The sequence below is a fragment of the Musca domestica genome, unplaced genomic scaffold (assembly GCF_030504385.1).
Source record: "Musca domestica strain aabys unplaced genomic scaffold, Musca_domestica.polishedcontigs.V.1.1 37, whole genome shotgun sequence".
In the NCBI taxonomy this organism is placed as follows: Eukaryota; Metazoa; Arthropoda; class Insecta; order Diptera; family Muscidae; genus Musca; species Musca domestica.
The window spans coordinates 4,127,396-4,145,736 of record NW_026712321.1 but is presented as its reverse complement, the minus strand read 5'-3'; the positions used below and the strand labels follow the sequence as shown (position 1 = coordinate 4,145,736).

At 35.9% G+C, this 18,341-nt stretch overlaps 2 protein-coding genes across 2 annotated transcripts in view; both read right to left on the bottom strand.

The window, feature by feature from the left end:
- The window catches only part of LOC101888433 (uncharacterized), a 79,908-nt gene that overhangs the window by 53,810 nt on the left and 7,757 nt on the right, over positions 1-18,341 (bottom strand). Inside the window, exon 2 of the mRNA XM_059126262.1 lies at positions 10,301-12,793. Within this exon, the coding sequence (XP_058982245.1) occupies positions 10,301-12,793 (2,493 nt within the window). The remainder of the gene's footprint in view (positions 1-10,300; positions 12,794-18,341) is intronic.
- Positions 15,520-15,992, bottom strand: LOC101901759 (lysozyme 2-like). Its single transcript, XM_005185309.3, has one exon. The coding sequence runs from the start codon at positions 15,955-15,957 to the stop codon at positions 15,529-15,531; it is 429 nt and encodes a 142-aa protein (XP_005185366.1). The 5' UTR covers positions 15,958-15,992; the 3' UTR covers positions 15,520-15,528.

The window sequence follows — 18,341 nt, the reverse complement described above, 5'->3', positions numbered from 1 at the left end:
TTTAGCATCATTTTAGAGGCAGTTATTGAAAGAGGAAAAATAGTCAATTTTAAAATGCTCATAACTCCTTAAATATTGACATTTCGGGGTTTTTAGCATCATTTTAGAGGCAGTTATTGAAAGAGGAAAAATAGTCAATTTTAAAATGCTCATAACTCCTTAAATATTGACATTTCGGGGTTTTTAGCATCATTTTAGAGGCAGTTATTGAAAGAGGAAAAATAGTCAATTTTAAAATGCTCATAACTCCTTAAATATTGACATTTTGGGGTTTTTAGCATCATTTTAGAGGCAGTTATTGAAAGAGGAAAAATAGTCAATTTTAAAATGCTCATAACTCCTTAAATATTGACATTTCGGGGTTTTTAGCATCATTTTAGAGGCAGTTATTGAAAGAGGAAAAATAGTCAATTTTAAAATGCTCATAACTCCTTAAATATTGACATTTCGGGGTTTTTAGCATCATTTTAGAGGCAGTTATTGAAAGAGGAAAAATAGCCAATTTTAAAATGCTCATAACTCCTTAAATATTGACATTTCGGGGTTTTTAGCATCATTTTAGAGGCAGTTATTGAAGAGGAAAAATAGCCAATTTTAAAATGCTCATAACTCCTTAAATATTGACATTTCGGGGTTTTTAGCATCATTTTAGAGGCAGTTATTGAAAGAGGAAAAATAGCCAATTTTAAAATGCTCATAACTCCTTAAATATTGACATTTCGGGGTTTTTAGCATCATTTTAGAGGCAGTTATTGAAAGAGGAAAAATAGCCAATTTTAAAATGCTCATAACTCCTTAAATATTGACATTTCGGGGTTTTTAGCATCATATTAGAGGCAGTTATTGAAAGAGGAAAAATAGCCAATTTTAAAATGCTCATAACTCCTTAAATATTGACATTTCGGGGTTTTTAGCATCATTTTAGAGGCAGTTATTGAAAGAGGAAAAATAGCCAATTTTAAAATGCTCATAACTCCTTAAATATTGACATTTCGGGGTTTTTAGCATCATTTTAGAGGCAGTTATTGAAGAGGAAAAATAGCCAATTTTAAAATGCTCATAACTCCTTAAATATTGACATTTCGGGGTTTTTAGCATCATTTTAGAGGCAGTTATTGAAAGAGGAAAAATAGCCAATTTTAAAATGCTCATAACTCCTTAAATATTGACATTTCGGGGTTTTTAGCATCATTTTAGAGGCAGTTATTGGAAGAGGAAAAATAGCCAATTTTAAAATGCTCATAACTCCTTAAATATTGACATTTCGGGGTTTTTAGCATCATTTTAGAGGCAGTTATTGAAAGAGGAAAAATAGCCAATTTTAAAATGCTCATAACTCCTTAAATATTGACATTTCGGGGTTTTTAGCATCATTTTAGAGGCAGTTATTGAAAGAGGAAAAATAGTCAATTTTAAAATGCTCATAACTCCTTAAATATTGACATTTCGGGGTTTTTAGCATCATTTTAGAGGCAGTTATTGAAAGAGGAAAAATAGTCAATTTTAAAATGCTCATAACTCCTTAAATATTGACATTTTGGGGTTTTTAGCATCATTTTAGAGGCAGTTATTGAAAGAGGAAAAATAGTCAATTTTAAAATGCTCATAACTCCTTAAATATTGACATTTCGGGGTTTTTAGCATCATTTTAGAGGCAGTTATTGAAAGAGGAAAAATAGTCAATTTTAAAATGCTCATAACTCCTTAAATATTGACATTTCGGGGTTTTTAGCATCATTTTAGAGGCAGTTATTGAAAGAGGAAAAATAGTCAATTTTAAAATGCTCATAACTCCTTAAATATTGACATTTCGGGGTTTTTAGCACCATTTTAGAGGCAGTTATTGGAGAGGAAAAATAGCCAATTTTAAAATGCTCATAACTCCTTAAATATTGACATTTCGGGGTTTTTAGCATCATTTTAGAGGCAGTTATTGAAAGAGGAAAAATAGCCAATTTTAAAATGCTCATAACTCCTTAAATATTGACATTTCGGGGTTTTTAGCATCATTTTAGAGGCAGTTATTTGAAGAGGAAAAATAGCCAATTTTAAAATGCTCATAACTCCTTAAATATTGACATTTCGGGGTTTTTAGCATCATTTTAGAGGCAGTTATTTGGAGAGGAAAAATAGCCAATTTTAAAATGCTCATAACTCCTTAAATATTGACATTTCGGGGTTTTTAGCATCATTTTAGAGGCAGTTATTGAAAGAGGAAAAATAGCCAATTTTAAAATGCTCATAACTCCTTAAATATTGACATTTCGGGGTTTTTAGCATCATTTTAGTGGCAGTTATTGAAAGAGGAAAAATAGCCAATTTTAAAATGCTCATAACTCCTTAAATATTGACATTTCGGGGTTTTTAGCATCATTTTAGAGGCAGTTATTTGGAGAGGAAAAATAGCCAATTTTAAAATGCTCATAACTCCTTAAATATTGACATTTCGGGGTTTTTAGCATCATTTTAGAGGCAGTTATTGAAAGAGGAAAAATAGCCAATTTTAAAATGCTCATAACTCCTTAAATATTGACATTTCGGGGTTTTTAGCATCATTTTAGTGGCAGTTATTGAAAGAGGAAAAATAGCCAATTTTAAAATGCTCATAACTCCTTAAATATTGACATTTCGGGGTTTTTAGCATCATTTTAGAGGCAGTTATTTGGAGAGGAAAAATAGCCAATTTTAAAATGCTCATAACTCCTTAAATATTGACATTTCGGGGTTTTTAGCATCATTTTAGAGGCAGTTATTGAAAGAGGAAAAATAGCCAATTTTAAAATGCTCATAACTCCTTAAATATTGACATTTCGGGGTTTTTAGCATCATTTTAGAGGCAGTTATTGAAAGAGGAAAAATAGCCAATTTTAAAATGCTCATAACTCCTTAAATATTGACATTTCGGGGTTTTTAGCATCATTTTAGAGGCAGTTATTGAAAGAGGAAAAATAGCCAATTTTAAAATGCTCATAACTCCTTAAATATTGACATTTCGGGGTTTTTAGCATCATTTTAAGGGCAGTTATTGAAAGAGGAAAAATAGCCAATTTTAAAGTGCTCATAACTCCTTAAATATTGACATTTCGGGGTTTTTAGCATCATATTAGAGGCAGTTATTGAAAGAGGAAAAATAGCCAATTTTAAAATGCTCATAACTCCTTAAATATTGACATTTCGGGGTTTTTAGCATCATTTTAGAGGCAGTTATTGAAAGAGGAAAAATAGCCAATTTTAAAATGCTCATAACTCCTTAAATATTGACATTTCGGGGTTTTTAGCATCATTTTAGAGGCAGTTATTGAAAGAGGAAAAATAGACAATTTTAAAATGCTCATAACTCCTTAAATATTGACATTTCGGGGTTTTTAGCATCATTTTAGAGGCAGTTATTGAAAGAGGAAAAATAGCCAATTTTAAAATGCTCATAACTCCTTAAATATTGACATTTCGGGGTTTTTAGCATCATTTTAGAGGCAGATATTTGAAGAGGAAAAATAGCCAATTTTAAAATGCTCATAACTCCTTAAATATTGACATTTCGGGGTTTTTAGCATCATTTTAGAGGCAGTTATTTGAAGAGGAAAAATAGCCAATTTTAAAATGCTCATAACTCCTTAAATATTGACATTTCGGGGTTTTTAGCATCATTTTAGAGGCAGTTATTTGGAGAGGAAAAATAGCCAATTTTAAAATGCTCATAACTCCTTAAATATTGACATTTCGGGGTTTTTAGCATCATTTTAGAGGCAGTTATTGAAAGAGGAAAAATAGCCAATTTTAAAATGCTCATAACTCCTTAAATATTGACATTTCGGGGTTTTTAGCATCATTTTAGTGGCAGTTATTGAAAGAGGAAAAATAGCCAATTTTAAAATGCTCATAACTCCTTAAATATTGACATTTCGGGGTTTTTAGCATCATTTTAGAGGCAGTTATTGAAAGAGGAAAAATAGCCAATTTTAAAATGCTCATAACTCCTTAAATATTGACATTTCGGGGTTTTTAGCATCATTTTAGAGGCAGTTATTGAAAGAGGAAAAATAGCCAATTTTAAAATGCTCATAACTCCTTAAATATTGACATTTCGGGGTTTTTAGCATCATTTTAGAGGCAGTTATTGAAAGAGGAAAAATAGCCAATTTTAAAATGCTCATAACTCCTTAAATATTGACATTTCGGGGTTTTTAGCATCATTTTAGAGGCAGTTATTGAAAGAGGAAAAATAGCCAATTTTAAAATGCTCATAACTCCTTAAATATTGACATTTCGGGGTTTTTAGCATCATTTTAGAGGCAGTTATTGAAAGAGGAAAAATAGCCAATTTTAAAATGCTCATAACTCCTTAAATATTGACATTTCGGGGTTTTTAGCATCATTTTAGAGGCAGTTATTGAAAGAGGAAAAATAGCCAATTTTAAAATGCTCATAACTCCTTAAATATTGACATTTCGGGGTTTTTAGCATCATTTTAGAGGCAGTTATTGAAAGAGGAAAAATAGCCAATTTTAAAATGCTCATAACTCCTTAAATATTGACATTTCGGGGTTTTTAGCATCATTTTAGAGGCAGTTATTGAAAGAGGAAAAATAGCCAATTTTAAAATGCTCATAACTCCTTAAATATTGACATTTCGGGGTTTTTAGCATCATTTTAGAGGCAGATATTTGAAGAGGAAAAATAGCCAATTTTAAAATGCTCATAACTCCTTAAATATTGACATTTTGGGGTTTTTAGCATCATTTTAGAGGCAGTTATTGAAAGAGGAAAAATAGCCAATTTTAAAATGCTCATAACTCCTTAAATATTGACATTTCGGGGTTTTTAGCATCATTTTAGAGGCAGTTATTGAAAGAGGAAAAATAGCCAATTTTAAAATGCTCATAACTCCTTAAATATTGACATTTCGGGGTTTTTAGCATCATTTTAGAGGCAGTTATTGAAAGAGGAAAAATAGCCAATTTTAAAATGCTCATAACTCCTTAAATATTGACATTTCGGGGTTTTTAGCATCATTTTAGAGGCAGTTATTGAAAGAGGAAAAATAGCCAATTTTAAAATGCTCATAACTCCTTAAATATTGACATTTCGGGGTTTTTAGCATCATTTTAGAGGCAGTTATTGAAAGAGGAAAAATAGCCAATTTTAAAATGCTCATAACTCCTTAAATATTGACATTTCGGGGTTTTTAGCATCATTTTAGAGGCAGTTATTGAAAGAGGAAAAATAGCCAATTTTAAAATGCTCATAACTCCTTAAATATTGACATTTCGGGGTTTTTAGCATCATTTTAGAGGCAGATATTTGAAGAGGAAAAATAGCCAATTTTAAAATGCTCATAACTCCTTAAATATTGACATTTTGGGGTTTTTAGCATCATTTTAGAGGCAGTTATTGAAAGAGGAAAAATAGCCAATTTTAAAATGCTCATAACTCCTTAAATATTGACATTTCGGGGTTTTTAGCATCATTTTAGAGGCAGTTATTGAAAGAGGAAAAATAGCCAATTTTAAAATGCTCATAACTCCTTAAATATTGACATTTCGGGGTTTTTAGCATCATTTTAGAGGCAGATATTTGAAGAGGAAAAATAGCCAATTTTAAAATGCTCATAACTCCTTAAATATTGACATTTTGGGGTTTTTAGCATCATTTTAGAGGCAGTTATTGAAAGAGGAAAAATAGCCAATTTTAAAATGCTCATAACTCCTTAAATATTGACATTTCGGGGTTTTTAGCATCATTTTAGAGGCAGTTATTGAAAGAGGAAAAATAGCCAATTTTAAAATGCTCATAACTCCTTAAATATTGACATTTCGGGGTTTTTAGCATCATTTTAGAGGCAGATATTTGAAGAGGAAAAATAGCCAATTTTAAAATGCTCATAACTCCTTAAATATTGACATTTTGGGGTTTTTAGCATCATTTTAGAGGCAGTTATTGAAAGAGGAAAAATAGCCAATTTTAAAATGCTCATAACTCCTTAAATATTGACATTTCGGGGTTTTTAGCATCATTTTAGAGGCAGTTATTGAAAGAGGAAAAATAGCCAATTTTAAAATGCTCATAACTCCTTAAATATTGACATTTCGGGGTTTTTAGCATCATTTTAGAGGCAGTTATTGAAAGAGGAAAAATAGCCAATTTTAAAATGCTCATAACTCCTTAAATATTGACATTTCGGGGTTTTTAGCATCATTTTAGAGGCAGTTATTGAAAGAGGAAAAATAGCCAATTTTAAAATGCTCATAACTCCTTAAATATTGACATTTCGGGGTTTTTAGCATCATTTTAGAGGCAGTTATTGAAAGAGGAAAAATAGCCAATTTTAAAATGCTCATAACTCCTTAAATATTGACATTTCGGGGTTTTTAGCATCATTTTAGAGGCAGTTATTGAAAGAGGAAAAATAGCCAATTTTAAAATGCTCATAACTCCTTAAATATTGACATTTCGGGGTTTTTAGCATCATTTTAGAGGCAGTTATTGAAAGAGGAAAAATAGCCAATTTTAAAATGCTCATAACTCCTTAAATATTGACATTTCGGGGTTTTTAGCATCATTTTAGAGGCAGATATTTGAAGAGGAAAAATAGCCAATTTTAAAATGCTCATAACTCCTTAAATATTGACATTTTGGGGTTTTTAGCATCATTTTAGAGGCAGTTATTGAAAGAGGAAAAATAGCCAATTTTAAAATGCTCATAACTCCTTAAATATTGACATTTCGGGGTTTTTAGCATCATTTTAGAGGCAGTTATTGAAAGAGGAAAAATAGCCAATTTTAAAATGCTCATAACTCCTTAAATATTGACATTTCGGGGTTTTTAGCATCATTTTAGAGGCAGATATTTGAAGAGGAAAAATAGCCAATTTTAAAATGCTCATAACTCCTTAAATATTGACATTTTGGGGTTTTTAGCATCATTTTAGAGGCAGTTATTGAAAGAGGAAAAATAGCCAATTTTAAAATGCTCATAACTCCTTAAATATTGACATTTCGGGGTTTTTAGCATCATTTTAGAGGCAGTTATTGAAAGAGGAAAAATAGCCAATTTTAAAATGCTCATAACTCCTTAAATATTGACATTTCGGGGTTTTTAGCATCATTTTAGAGGCAGTTATTGAAAGAGGAAAAATAGCCAATTTTAAAATGCTCATAACTCCTTAAATATTGACATTTCGGGGTTTTTAGCATCATTTTAGAGGCAGTTATTGAAAGAGGAAAAATAGCCAATTTTAAAATGCTCATAACTCCTTAAATATTGACATTTCGGGGTTTTTAGCATCATTTTAGAGGCAGATATTTGAAGAGGAAAAATAGCCAATTTTAAAATGCTCATAACTCCTTAAATATTGACATTTTGGGGTTTTTAGCATCATTTTAGAGGCAGTTATTGAAAGAGGAAAAATAGCCAATTTTAAAATGCTCATAACTCCTTAAATATTGACATTTCGGGGTTTTTAGCATCATTTTAGAGGCAGTTATTGAAAGAGGAAAAATAGCCAATTTTAAAATGCTCATAACTCCTTAAATATTGACATTTCGGGGTTTTTAGCATCATTTTAGAGGCAGATATTTGAAGAGGAAAAATAGCCAATTTTAAAATGCTCATAACTCCTTAAATATTGACATTTTGGGGTTTTTAGCATCATTTTAGAGGCAGTTATTGAAAGAGGAAAAATAGCCAATTTTAAAATGCTCATAACTCCTTAAATATTGACATTTCGGGGTTTTTAGCATCATTTTAGAGGCAGTTATTGAAAGAGGAAAAATAGCCAATTTTAAAATGCTCATAACTCCTTAAATATTGACATTTCGGGGTTTTTAGCATCATTTTAGAGGCAGTTATTGAAAGAGGAAAAATAGCCAATTTTAAAATGCTCATAACTCCTTAAATATTGACATTTCGGGGTTTTTAGCATCATTTTAGAGGCAGTTATTGAAAGAGGAAAAATAGCCAATTTTAAAATGCTCATAACTCCTTAAATATTGACATTTCGGGGTTTTTAGCATCATTTTAGAGGCAGTTATTGAAAGAGGAAAAATAGCCAATTTTAAAATGCTCATAACTCCTTAAATATTGACATTTCGGGGTTTTTAGCATCATTTTAGAGGCAGTTATTGAAAGAGGAAAAATAGCCAATTTTAAAATGCTCATAACTCCTTAAATATTGACATTTCGGGGTTTTTAGCATCATTTTAGAGGCAGTTATTGAAAGAGGAAAAATAGCCAATTTTAAAATGCTCATAACTCCTTAAATATTGACATTTCGGGGTTTTTAGCATCATTTTAGAGGCAGTTATTGAAAGAGGAAAAATAGCCAATTTTAAAATGCTCATAACTCCTTAAATATTGACATTTCGGGGTTTTTAGCATCATTTTAGAGGCAGTTATTGAAAGAGGAAAAATAGCCAATTTTAAAATGCTCATAACTCCTTAAATATTGACATTTCGGGGTTTTTAGCATCATTTTAGAGGCAGATATTTGAAGAGGAAAAATAGCCAATTTTAAAATGCTCATAACTCCTTAAATATTGACATTTTGGGGTTTTTAGCATCATTTTAGAGGCAGTTATTGAAAGAGGAAAAATAGCCAATTTTAAAATGCTCATAACTCCTTAAATATTGACATTTCGGGGTTTTTAGCATCATTTTAGAGGCAGTTATTGAAAGAGGAAAAATAGCCAATTTTAAAATGCTCATAACTCCTTAAATATTGACATTTCGGGGTTTTTAGCATCATTTTAGAGGCAGTTATTGAAAGAGGAAAAATAGCCAATTTTAAAATGCTCATAACTCCTTAAATATTGACATTTCGGGGTTTTTAGCATCATTTTAGAGGCAGTTATTGAAAGAGGAAAAATAGCCAATTTTAAAATGCTCATAACTCCTTAAATATTGACATTTCGGGGTTTTTAGCATCATTTTAGAGGCAGTTATTGAAAGAGGAAAAATAGCCAATTTTAAAATGCTCATAACTCCTTAAATATTGACATTTCGGGGTTTTTAGCATCATTTTAGAGGCAGTTATTGAAAGAGGAAAAATAGCCAATTTTAAAATGCTCATAACTCCTTAAATATTGACATTTCGGGGTTTTTAGCATCATTTTAGAGGCAGTTATTGAAAGAGGAAAAATAGCCAATTTTAAAATGCTCATAACTCCTTAAATATTGACATTTCGGGGTTTTTAGCATCATTTTAGAGGCAGATATTTGAAGAGGAAAAATAGCCAATTTTAAAATGCTCATAACTCCTTAAATATTGACATTTTGGGGTTTTTAGCATCATTTTAGAGGCAGTTATTGAAAGAGGAAAAATAGCCAATTTTAAAATGCTCATAACTCCTTAAATATTGACATTTCGGGGTTTTTAGCATCATTTTAGAGGCAGTTATTGAAAGAGGAAAAATAGCCAATTTTAAAATGCTCATAACTCCTTAAATATTGACATTTCGGGGTTTTTAGCATCATTTTAGAGGCAGATATTTGAAGAGGAAAAATAGCCAATTTTAAAATGCTCATAACTCCTTAAATATTGACATTTTGGGGTTTTTAGCATCATTTTAGAGGCAGTTATTGAAAGAGGAAAAATAGCCAATTTTAAAATGCTCATAACTCCTTAAATATTGACATTTCGGGGTTTTTAGCATCATTTTAGAGGCAGTTATTGAAAGAGGAAAAATAGCCAATTTTAAAATGCTCATAACTCCTTAAATATTGACATTTCGGGGTTTTTAGCATCATTTTAGAGGCAGTTATTGAAAGAGGAAAAATAGCCAATTTTAAAATGCTCATAACTCCTTAAATATTGACATTTCGGGGTTTTTAGCATCATTTTAGAGGCAGTTATTGAAAGAGGAAAAATAGCCAATTTTAAAATGCTCATAACTCCTTAAATATTGACATTTCGGGGTTTTTAGCATCATTTTAGAGGCAGTTATTGAAAGAGGAAAAATAGCCAATTTTAAAATGCTCATAACTCCTTAAATATTGACATTTCGGGGTTTTTAGCATCATTTTAGAGGCAGTTATTGAAAGAGGAAAAATAGCCAATTTTAAAATGCTCATAACTCCTTAAATATTGACATTTCGGGGTTTTTAGCATCATTTTAGAGGCAGTTATTGAAAGAGGAAAAATAGCCAATTTTAAAATGCTCATAACTCCTTAAATATTGACATTTCGGGGTTTTTAGCATCATTTTAGAGGCAGTTATTGAAAGAGGAAAAATAGCAAATTTTAAAATGCTCATAACTCCTTAAAAATTGACATTTCGGGGTTTTTGACATTCTGTTACTCACCTGCGACTTTGTCCGGCTTCCGTTGACATTGGCCAGCGCCCAATTATTGTTGGCCGTTTTAAAACTCCTCACATCCAAACAGGAACCATAATCCATAAGGATCTCCCCTCTATCCTGCACCCCTTCAAACGAAGGCACAATTGATTGGGTAGCTGCAAAATGTGTCAGATAACCATCCAGTTTCGAACAAAATGAATAGGTTTCTCTTAAATCCCACATGGCCACCGAACCATCCCTCAAGCTGGCCACCACAATATCAGCACTGTCATTGGATATCTCCACCCGGGACACCTGACTCCAGGTGGAAAGTAAACGATTGGGTTTATCGTTGACATTGACACACCAAACCATTAGAAGTTGGGCAAAATCCGATTTATAGACATCCGTTTCGGGTAGAGATTCATGGACGGTAATGACCAAATTGTGTTTGGAATTGGAAAAAATTCTCACCACCCTTAGGGTGTTCAGGAAATTGCTATCCAATTCATGGCGGGAGTCCACAATGCGCTCCAGGTGGCCCAATTGCTGGGCATCCGAATCAGAATGGTTTTCCCGCAGCGTCGAGCCCAGAATCTGATTTATCACCATGGAGGATCTCAAAAGGAAACTGTTGAGCCCCTCATAATCTATGGGTTTTCGAAGAATCCGACCTTGATTTTGAAACTTCCTTAGAGATTTTTGATTCTCCCACAACTTCAAGGCCTCCAAACTTCTTTCCAGTTCATCTTGAGAGGATGTTTTGATATCATTTTCATCCTCCAATTCCCCACAACAGTTCTGGCCCAAAACCCCACCCCCGAGAATCGAACCCTTAACATTTGTGGTCAGCTGTTTTACCATTTCCCAATCATACTGGGCCGGATGTTGGGTCCACATTGAACGCATTTCCCAGTTGTCCGTCTGCGACTCCGTACTCATGAGATTATCCTGGGTCTGGGTGGAACTTTGATAGGTATTCAGTTTACCGAAGGTTTGCATGAAAACATCATAGGATATGGGTTTCATGTCGAACAGCTGAAATTCCAGCGTGTCCAGTTGTATCTTGGCCATTAGATCCTCACCCCGTTTGTTGTGTATGGGTTTCCGGAGGAAATCTTTGTAGCCTCCATAGAAGATTTGAAAATTACCCTTTGAGATATTTGTCAGCGTTGAAGGACCATATGCCGAAATACCCGAATCCAATTGATCCGAGGCATTGAGGCTAAAGGTTTCAAAACTATCCACCAAATTTTGGGTAGATTGATTGGGTATGTCAGCCAATTTGGGATTGCGTCGGGAGTTCAATTCATAGTGGCCCGAGTCGAGTTTGCGTTCTTTGTCCCGTTGCAGTACCGTAATGGGATCTTGGGTTATTTCGGAGTCTTCCTCCTCTTCCTCGGAGTCTAGAATTTTGTCACCGGAGCATTCTTCTTCCTCTGAAGAGGTTTCATTTAGGGAAGTAGTCTCCTCCTCCCCCTCCTCCTCATCTTCATCACTTGCGGTATTACTAACACTGCTGGGGCCGGATGATTTCCTCGAAGATCCCGTCTCAAAATCCGATTCATACGAATCAAAATCATCGGAGTAATTTATCTCCGTTTCCTCTTCCTCTCCCTTCTCCTGGTTTTTGGTTTCTTTCGGCTGTCGAACTCTCGAAGTGGAACGTTCTCTTTTACTGTGACCCTCCTCAGAATTTTCCGTTTTACTTCTCTCTCTGGCGGTCTTTTGTCTCTCATTAAATGGCACCTCAAAGGCCACAGGCTCTTTGGGCGCCACTACAGGTCTAGGTTCCAATTGGACCACACTATCGCGTCGAATTTGCTCCTCGCTGCGTTTTTTGGCCGACTCTCGTTTCAGTACCACAATTTCGTCGGGCGCCAGGACACGACTGCCTTTGCGAGTTAGTTTGCTTGGCTTAGATAGCTCTTCTTCGTGAACTTCCTCCTGGGGTTTCTGGACCTCATTTTTTCTTTTAGGTGGTGGCGATGCAATGGTGACATTGGAATGGGTATCCAATACGGCATTTGGTTTAGGTGGAACTGTGGCCGCCGAACTTGTCTTGGCTATGGCATTTCTCTTCACTGCCTCCTTGATTTCCGGGGTGTGTTTGGCACGTAAAGGCTGTCGAGGTGTGGTGACCGGAGAACCTAAAACGGAGGGGGATTTTGAAACCTTGGTAACACGTCGTTGTTGTTGTTGTGGTTGCTGGGGTTGGTTGGCGGTTACTCTACTGTTTGTCTTGGTAGATGTCGCTGTAGTGTTTGGGGCTTTTATCTGAGATTTGGTGGCCAAGGGCTTAGTTGTGGCTGCCTTAGAGGTTGTGGTCCGCCCCGTGGACCTTTCATTGCTTGGTGGCTTTACTGCCACCGATTTTCGGATCTCATTTGTTTTGCTTAGGGTGGTTTTAGCTGTACGTAGCTTCTCTTTTTCATCGGTACTTCGCTTGACTGTGGTTGCTGGTTTTGTTGTGGAGCGACTCGTACCGGTTGCTTCAGTTCGACTTAGTTTTGTTACCTGAAATTAGGGGAGAGATTGTGAAAATGTCAGAGAGAGGAGGAAGAAGCATATTTTTAATATCAAAACTGGAAATTCCGCCAAGTCGAAGTTCTCCTCGAAAACAAAACAAAAAAACTTTTTGGAGGCCTCGAAACGGAAGATGACTGAATTAAGGAGAGGCCTCATAAAATGGCCTATATTTTCCAAGTAAGCCCTGCCATTGCAGGATCCATGTGTTTATATGCCAAATTAGCAATTTTGTACTTATTATACCCTCAGCCATATGGCTAAAGAGGATATACGAAGTGAGATGAAAAAAACTGCAACCAATTTCCGACTGCTGTCGTTTTTAAACCACTTCTCCGACAGCTGTTAAAATTATACCAGTGACAGGTCATTATATTGCTTAGAAGCGTACAAAAGCATTTTGGTGAGAATTTTCCAGAAAAAAAGTTATTCGTCAGGGTATTCAAGCGTGATAGTCCGATTTCTTTATATTTGTCTGGAAAACCACTAGTGGCTAGAGCACTCCAGCATTTGAAGGTGAATAAATCTTTTGTGTCTCCTACCATCGCTCGTTGCCGTGATACTGGTAGCGTAGCCCGACCTCAAGGAAGTGGACGGAAGAAAACAGCAACATCAGCAGAAATGCTTCGAAAAGTAAAGAAGCGACTTGTTCGAAACCCGCGTCGCAGTGGCCGAAAAATGGCTCGTGAGCTGAACATATCGCAATATTTCATTCGGCAAATAATGGAAAATGAGCTCAGGGTAAAGCCATTGAAATTCCAAAAAAGTGCAAGAACTTACACCGCAACAGAAAGAAGAGTGGACACAAAAGAGCTAAAGAGTTGCTTCGCAAGTGGTCGAAAGTGGTGAACTGCAGAATTTGGTTATCTCCGATGAGAAAACATTCGCTGTCCAAAGAGGTCAGCTGAAAATGTGGCCACCTTTGGTTGGCCGGCCACCAGAACTCAAGAGCCGGCCATGGAGATGGTGTGGGCTGCCATAACAGCCAATGGTCGCTCTCCACTCGTATTAATCGACTGTGGCCGACCGAATATTATTGCGAAAATATTCTGCAGGTTGTATTAAAGCTTTGGGCACTCAAACATTTTGGCCGCAGACCTTGGACAACCATCGCACTGAACACGCGCCACCCAAGAATGGTTAAAAAATGAGGTTCCTCGCTTCTTTTCGCTCTCCGCTCGTATTTATCGACCTTGGCATCAGAATAAATGCCGAATATTATCGCCAAAAAATATTCTGGAGGTTGTATTAAAGCCCTGGGGCACTCAAACATTTTGGCCGCCGACCTTGGACAACCATCGCGCTGAGCACCCGCCACCCAAGAATGGTTACAAAATGAGGTTCCTCGCTTCATTTCGCTCTCCGCTCGTATTTATCGACCTTGGCATCAGAATAAATGCCGAATATTATCGCCAAAAAATATTCTGGAGGTTGTATTAAAGCCCTGGGGCACTCAAACATTTTGGCCGCAGACCTTGGACAACCATCGCACTGAGGACGCCCCACCCAAGAATGGTTAAAAAATGAGGTTCATCGCTTCATTTCTAGCGCATAATGATCACCAAAATCTCCGGATACCAATCCGATGGGCTATTGTGGCTGGAGTACTTTGGAAAGCAAGGTTGGCACCAAAAAATACCTAAGTGTCGAACACCTCAAGCAAGTGCTTCGCCGGGAATGGGCCAAAATATCGCAGAGCAACATTCGGACAGCGTGTGACGGTTTTGAAGGCCATAATTCGTGCCAAAGGTAACCAATTCGAACAAATCTAAACTTATTCTAAAATTTGATTTGAAAATATTCTGGAGGTTGTACTAAAGCCTTGGGCATCCCGCAGACCTTGGACAACCATCGCACTGAGAACGCGCCATCCAAGAATGGTTACAAAATGAGGTTCCTCGTTTCATTTCCAGCCCACAATGGTCACCAAAATCTCCGGATACCAATCCGATGGACTATTGTGTCTGGAGTATTTTGGAGAGCAAGGTTGGCCCAAAAAAATACCTAAGTGTCGATCACCTCAAGCAAGTGCTTCGCCGGGAATGGGCCAAAATATCGCAGAGCAACATTCGGGCAGCGTGTGACGATTTCTATGGCCGTTTGAAGGCCATACCCTCGTGCCAAAGGTGACCAATTCGAACAAATCTAAACTTATTCTAAAATTTGATGCTATTTCCGACCTTAAAAAAAATTAAAAATTATGGCGTTTGACTTTGTTGCAGTTTTTTTTTTCTATTTCACCCTGCATATCATTTGATACCGCCAAAACGTGCCTCATCGAATTAAGGGTTTTAGAACCTAGGTCTCTTTGGACCAAATCCGTTTCAGGACATTTGGAGTCGATCTAGTGATTTCCCTCAGTCCGTCGGTCTGTCTGTCTGATTGGCTGGTGGGCACGATAATAATTTATGCTGGCTTACCCTAGGCTCCTTTGTTCTTTTACCTGAAGAAGCCAACATCCGATGATTTAAGACAACCAAAAAAAAAAGGTCTTAGGTATTCTCACCTTTAACTATTAATAATTCAAACCCAATTTATTCACAACTGCCAGTCTGGAGATCTATAGAGGCCATCTAATTGAGAAATGGAGGTCCCAGTTCACATTTTACAGGATTTCTAAAACTTCTGAACCCAAGACCTTACAAAATTCAAACACCAGTCTTATTTTGCAATATCATGAAAATGTTATTAATCTCTTCTTCATCGTACACTCAAAATCCATTCGCCTAGAAACAATCATCAATGCTGGGCAAAGTACCATCACAGTATTTCCAGGTGGACCAGGCAGTCCAACCTTGTTGTTTCAAAATCAACTGGGCACACTTAACGCTGGGTTCAATGCTGTCGACCAAGAAATCATCACACTTGATGTTGCACTCATTGTAGGAGAAGGCACCGGAGGGTGGGGAACACCAGTAGTAGTTGTTGATTTGGAAGATGCCATAATCGCGAGAGCCATTCGAATTCAAGGAGCCAACAGCCATGGTATTATAGGCCGATTCATGTTCAGCAATGCATGTCCAGCGGGCCAATTGATCCTTGGGTACACCCAAGCTGTACATGGCCTTAGCCAGGGAACAGCGAGTGTAGACGGTGGCAAAGGTCGGAGAGACCAAGAGCAGGGCGGCCAAGATGGCGAAAGTGAATTTGAACATTTTTGTTGTTTTTCTTCGGTTTAGTTGCTTAATTTGTGAACAAATGAGAACTATGTTTGGTCGGGTGCCGCTGCAGGTTTTTATAGGAGAAAGTTGGCCGTACTCGTTATGCGATAAGCCAAGTACGTATGGATGTCAAGATTGAGGGGCTGATATTTATGTTTAAATGGTTTATCATTTTTAGAATATTCTAAAGACAGCTGTTGATATTTTTAGAAGAATAGCTATTATCATTAGGGGGTGTACTGCAGCGAAAATATACGTCAATATTTTTTTAAGAGAAAGAAAATAGTTGGTCTTTTCCAGAACTGCAAGATTTTGTCTTTGTATTTTCGAAAAAAAATTGCCAAAATAGTAGATTCTTGTAGGTCCTGGAACAGAGCAAGTGTTTGGTTAAGAGTGTTTCCCCATTTTGATCAAGACATCGAAAGTGCTGCCCAAATTGAAAGCATGGTACAATAAGCAGGTAGAACCGCTTCGTAAAACTAAAAATACAGCCCTGAGGCTATGCCCGCTTCCTGTCAGAATTATTCAAAATTATATGCTTCTGGACTCAATTCGGTCGTAAGTGCCAAATTTCATCCTATTTGGGCTAAAATTACACGTTTGGCGCACAATAAAAGGTAAATCGGACGACGGTATATATGGGAGCCATATCCAAATCTGAACCGATCTCGATAAAATTTGGCAAAGATATTTCTGAGCTGTATTTTATATATTTCCCCAAATATTGTTGTCACAGAGTGCATATTACGGCTGCGGAGGACAAAAATAACAAATCGGATGAATAATATATGTGGGAGCTATAGCTGTATCTGAACCGATTTCTATCAAATTTGACATACAAGCTTCTATACTCAATTCGGTCGTAAGTGCCAAATTCCATCCCATTTGGGCAAATATTAGACGTTTGGTGCACAATATAAGGTAAATTGGACGAAGTTATATATATGGGAGCTATATCCAAATCTGAACCGATCTCGATAAAATTTAGCAAAGGTATTTCTGAGCTTTATTTGATATATTTCCCCAAATATTGTTGTTACAGAGTGCATATTACGGCTGCGAACGGCAAAAATAACAAATCGGATGAACAATATGTATGGGAGCTATAGCTATATCTGAACCGATCTTCACCAAATTTGACATACTAGCTTCCAGATTCAATTCGGTCGTAAATGCCAAATTCCATCCTATTAGGGCTAAAATTACACGTTTGGTGCACAATAAAAGGTAAATCGGACGAAGTTATATATGGGAGCTATATCCAAATCTGAATCGATCTCGATAAAATTTAGCAAAGGTATTTCTGACATGAATTCGATATATTTCCCCAAATATTGTTGTCACAGAGTGCATATTACGGCTGCGGAGGACAAAAATAACAAATCGGATATAACAATATATATGGGAGCTATAGCTATATCTGAACCGATTTCGATCAAATTTGGCATACAAGCTTCTAGACTCAATTCGGTCGTAAGTGCCAAATTCCATCCCATTTGGGCAAATAATAGAGGTTTGGTGCACAATATACGGTAAATCGGACGACGCTATATATGGGAGCCATATCCAAATCTGAACCGATCTCAATGAAATTTAGCAAAGGTATTTCTGAGCTGAATTTGATATATTTCCCCAAATATTGTTGTCACAGAGTGCATATTACGGCTGCGGAGGACAGAAATAACAAATCGGATATAACAATATATATGGGAGCTATAGCTATATCTGAAGCGATCTTTATCAAATTTGGCATACCAGCTTCTAGACTCAATTCGGTCGTAAGTGCCAAATTCCATCCCATTTGGGCAAATATTAGACGTTTGGTGCACAATAAAAGCTAAATCGGACGAAGTTATATATATGGGAGCTATATCCAAATCTGAACCGATCTCGATAAAATTTAGCAAAGGTATTTCTGAGCTTTATTTGATATATTTCCCCAAATATTGTTGTTACAGAGTGCATATTACGGCTGCGAACGGCAAAAATAACAAATCGGATGAACAATATGTATGGGAGCTATAGCTATATCTGAACCGATCTTCACCAAATTTGACATACTAGCTTCCAGATTCAATTCGGTCGTAAATGCCAAATTCCATCCTATTAGGGCTAAAATTACACGTTTGGTGCACAATAAAAGGTAAATCGGACGAAGTTATATATGGGAGCTATATCCAAATCTGAATCGATCTCGATAAAATTTAGCAAAGGTATTTCTGACATGAATTCGATATATTTCCCCAAATATTGTTGTCACAGAGTGCATATTACGGCTGCGGAGGACAAAAATAACAAATCGGATATAACAATATATATGGGAGCTATAGCTATATCTGAACCGATTTCGATCAAATTTGGCATACAAGCTTCTAGAC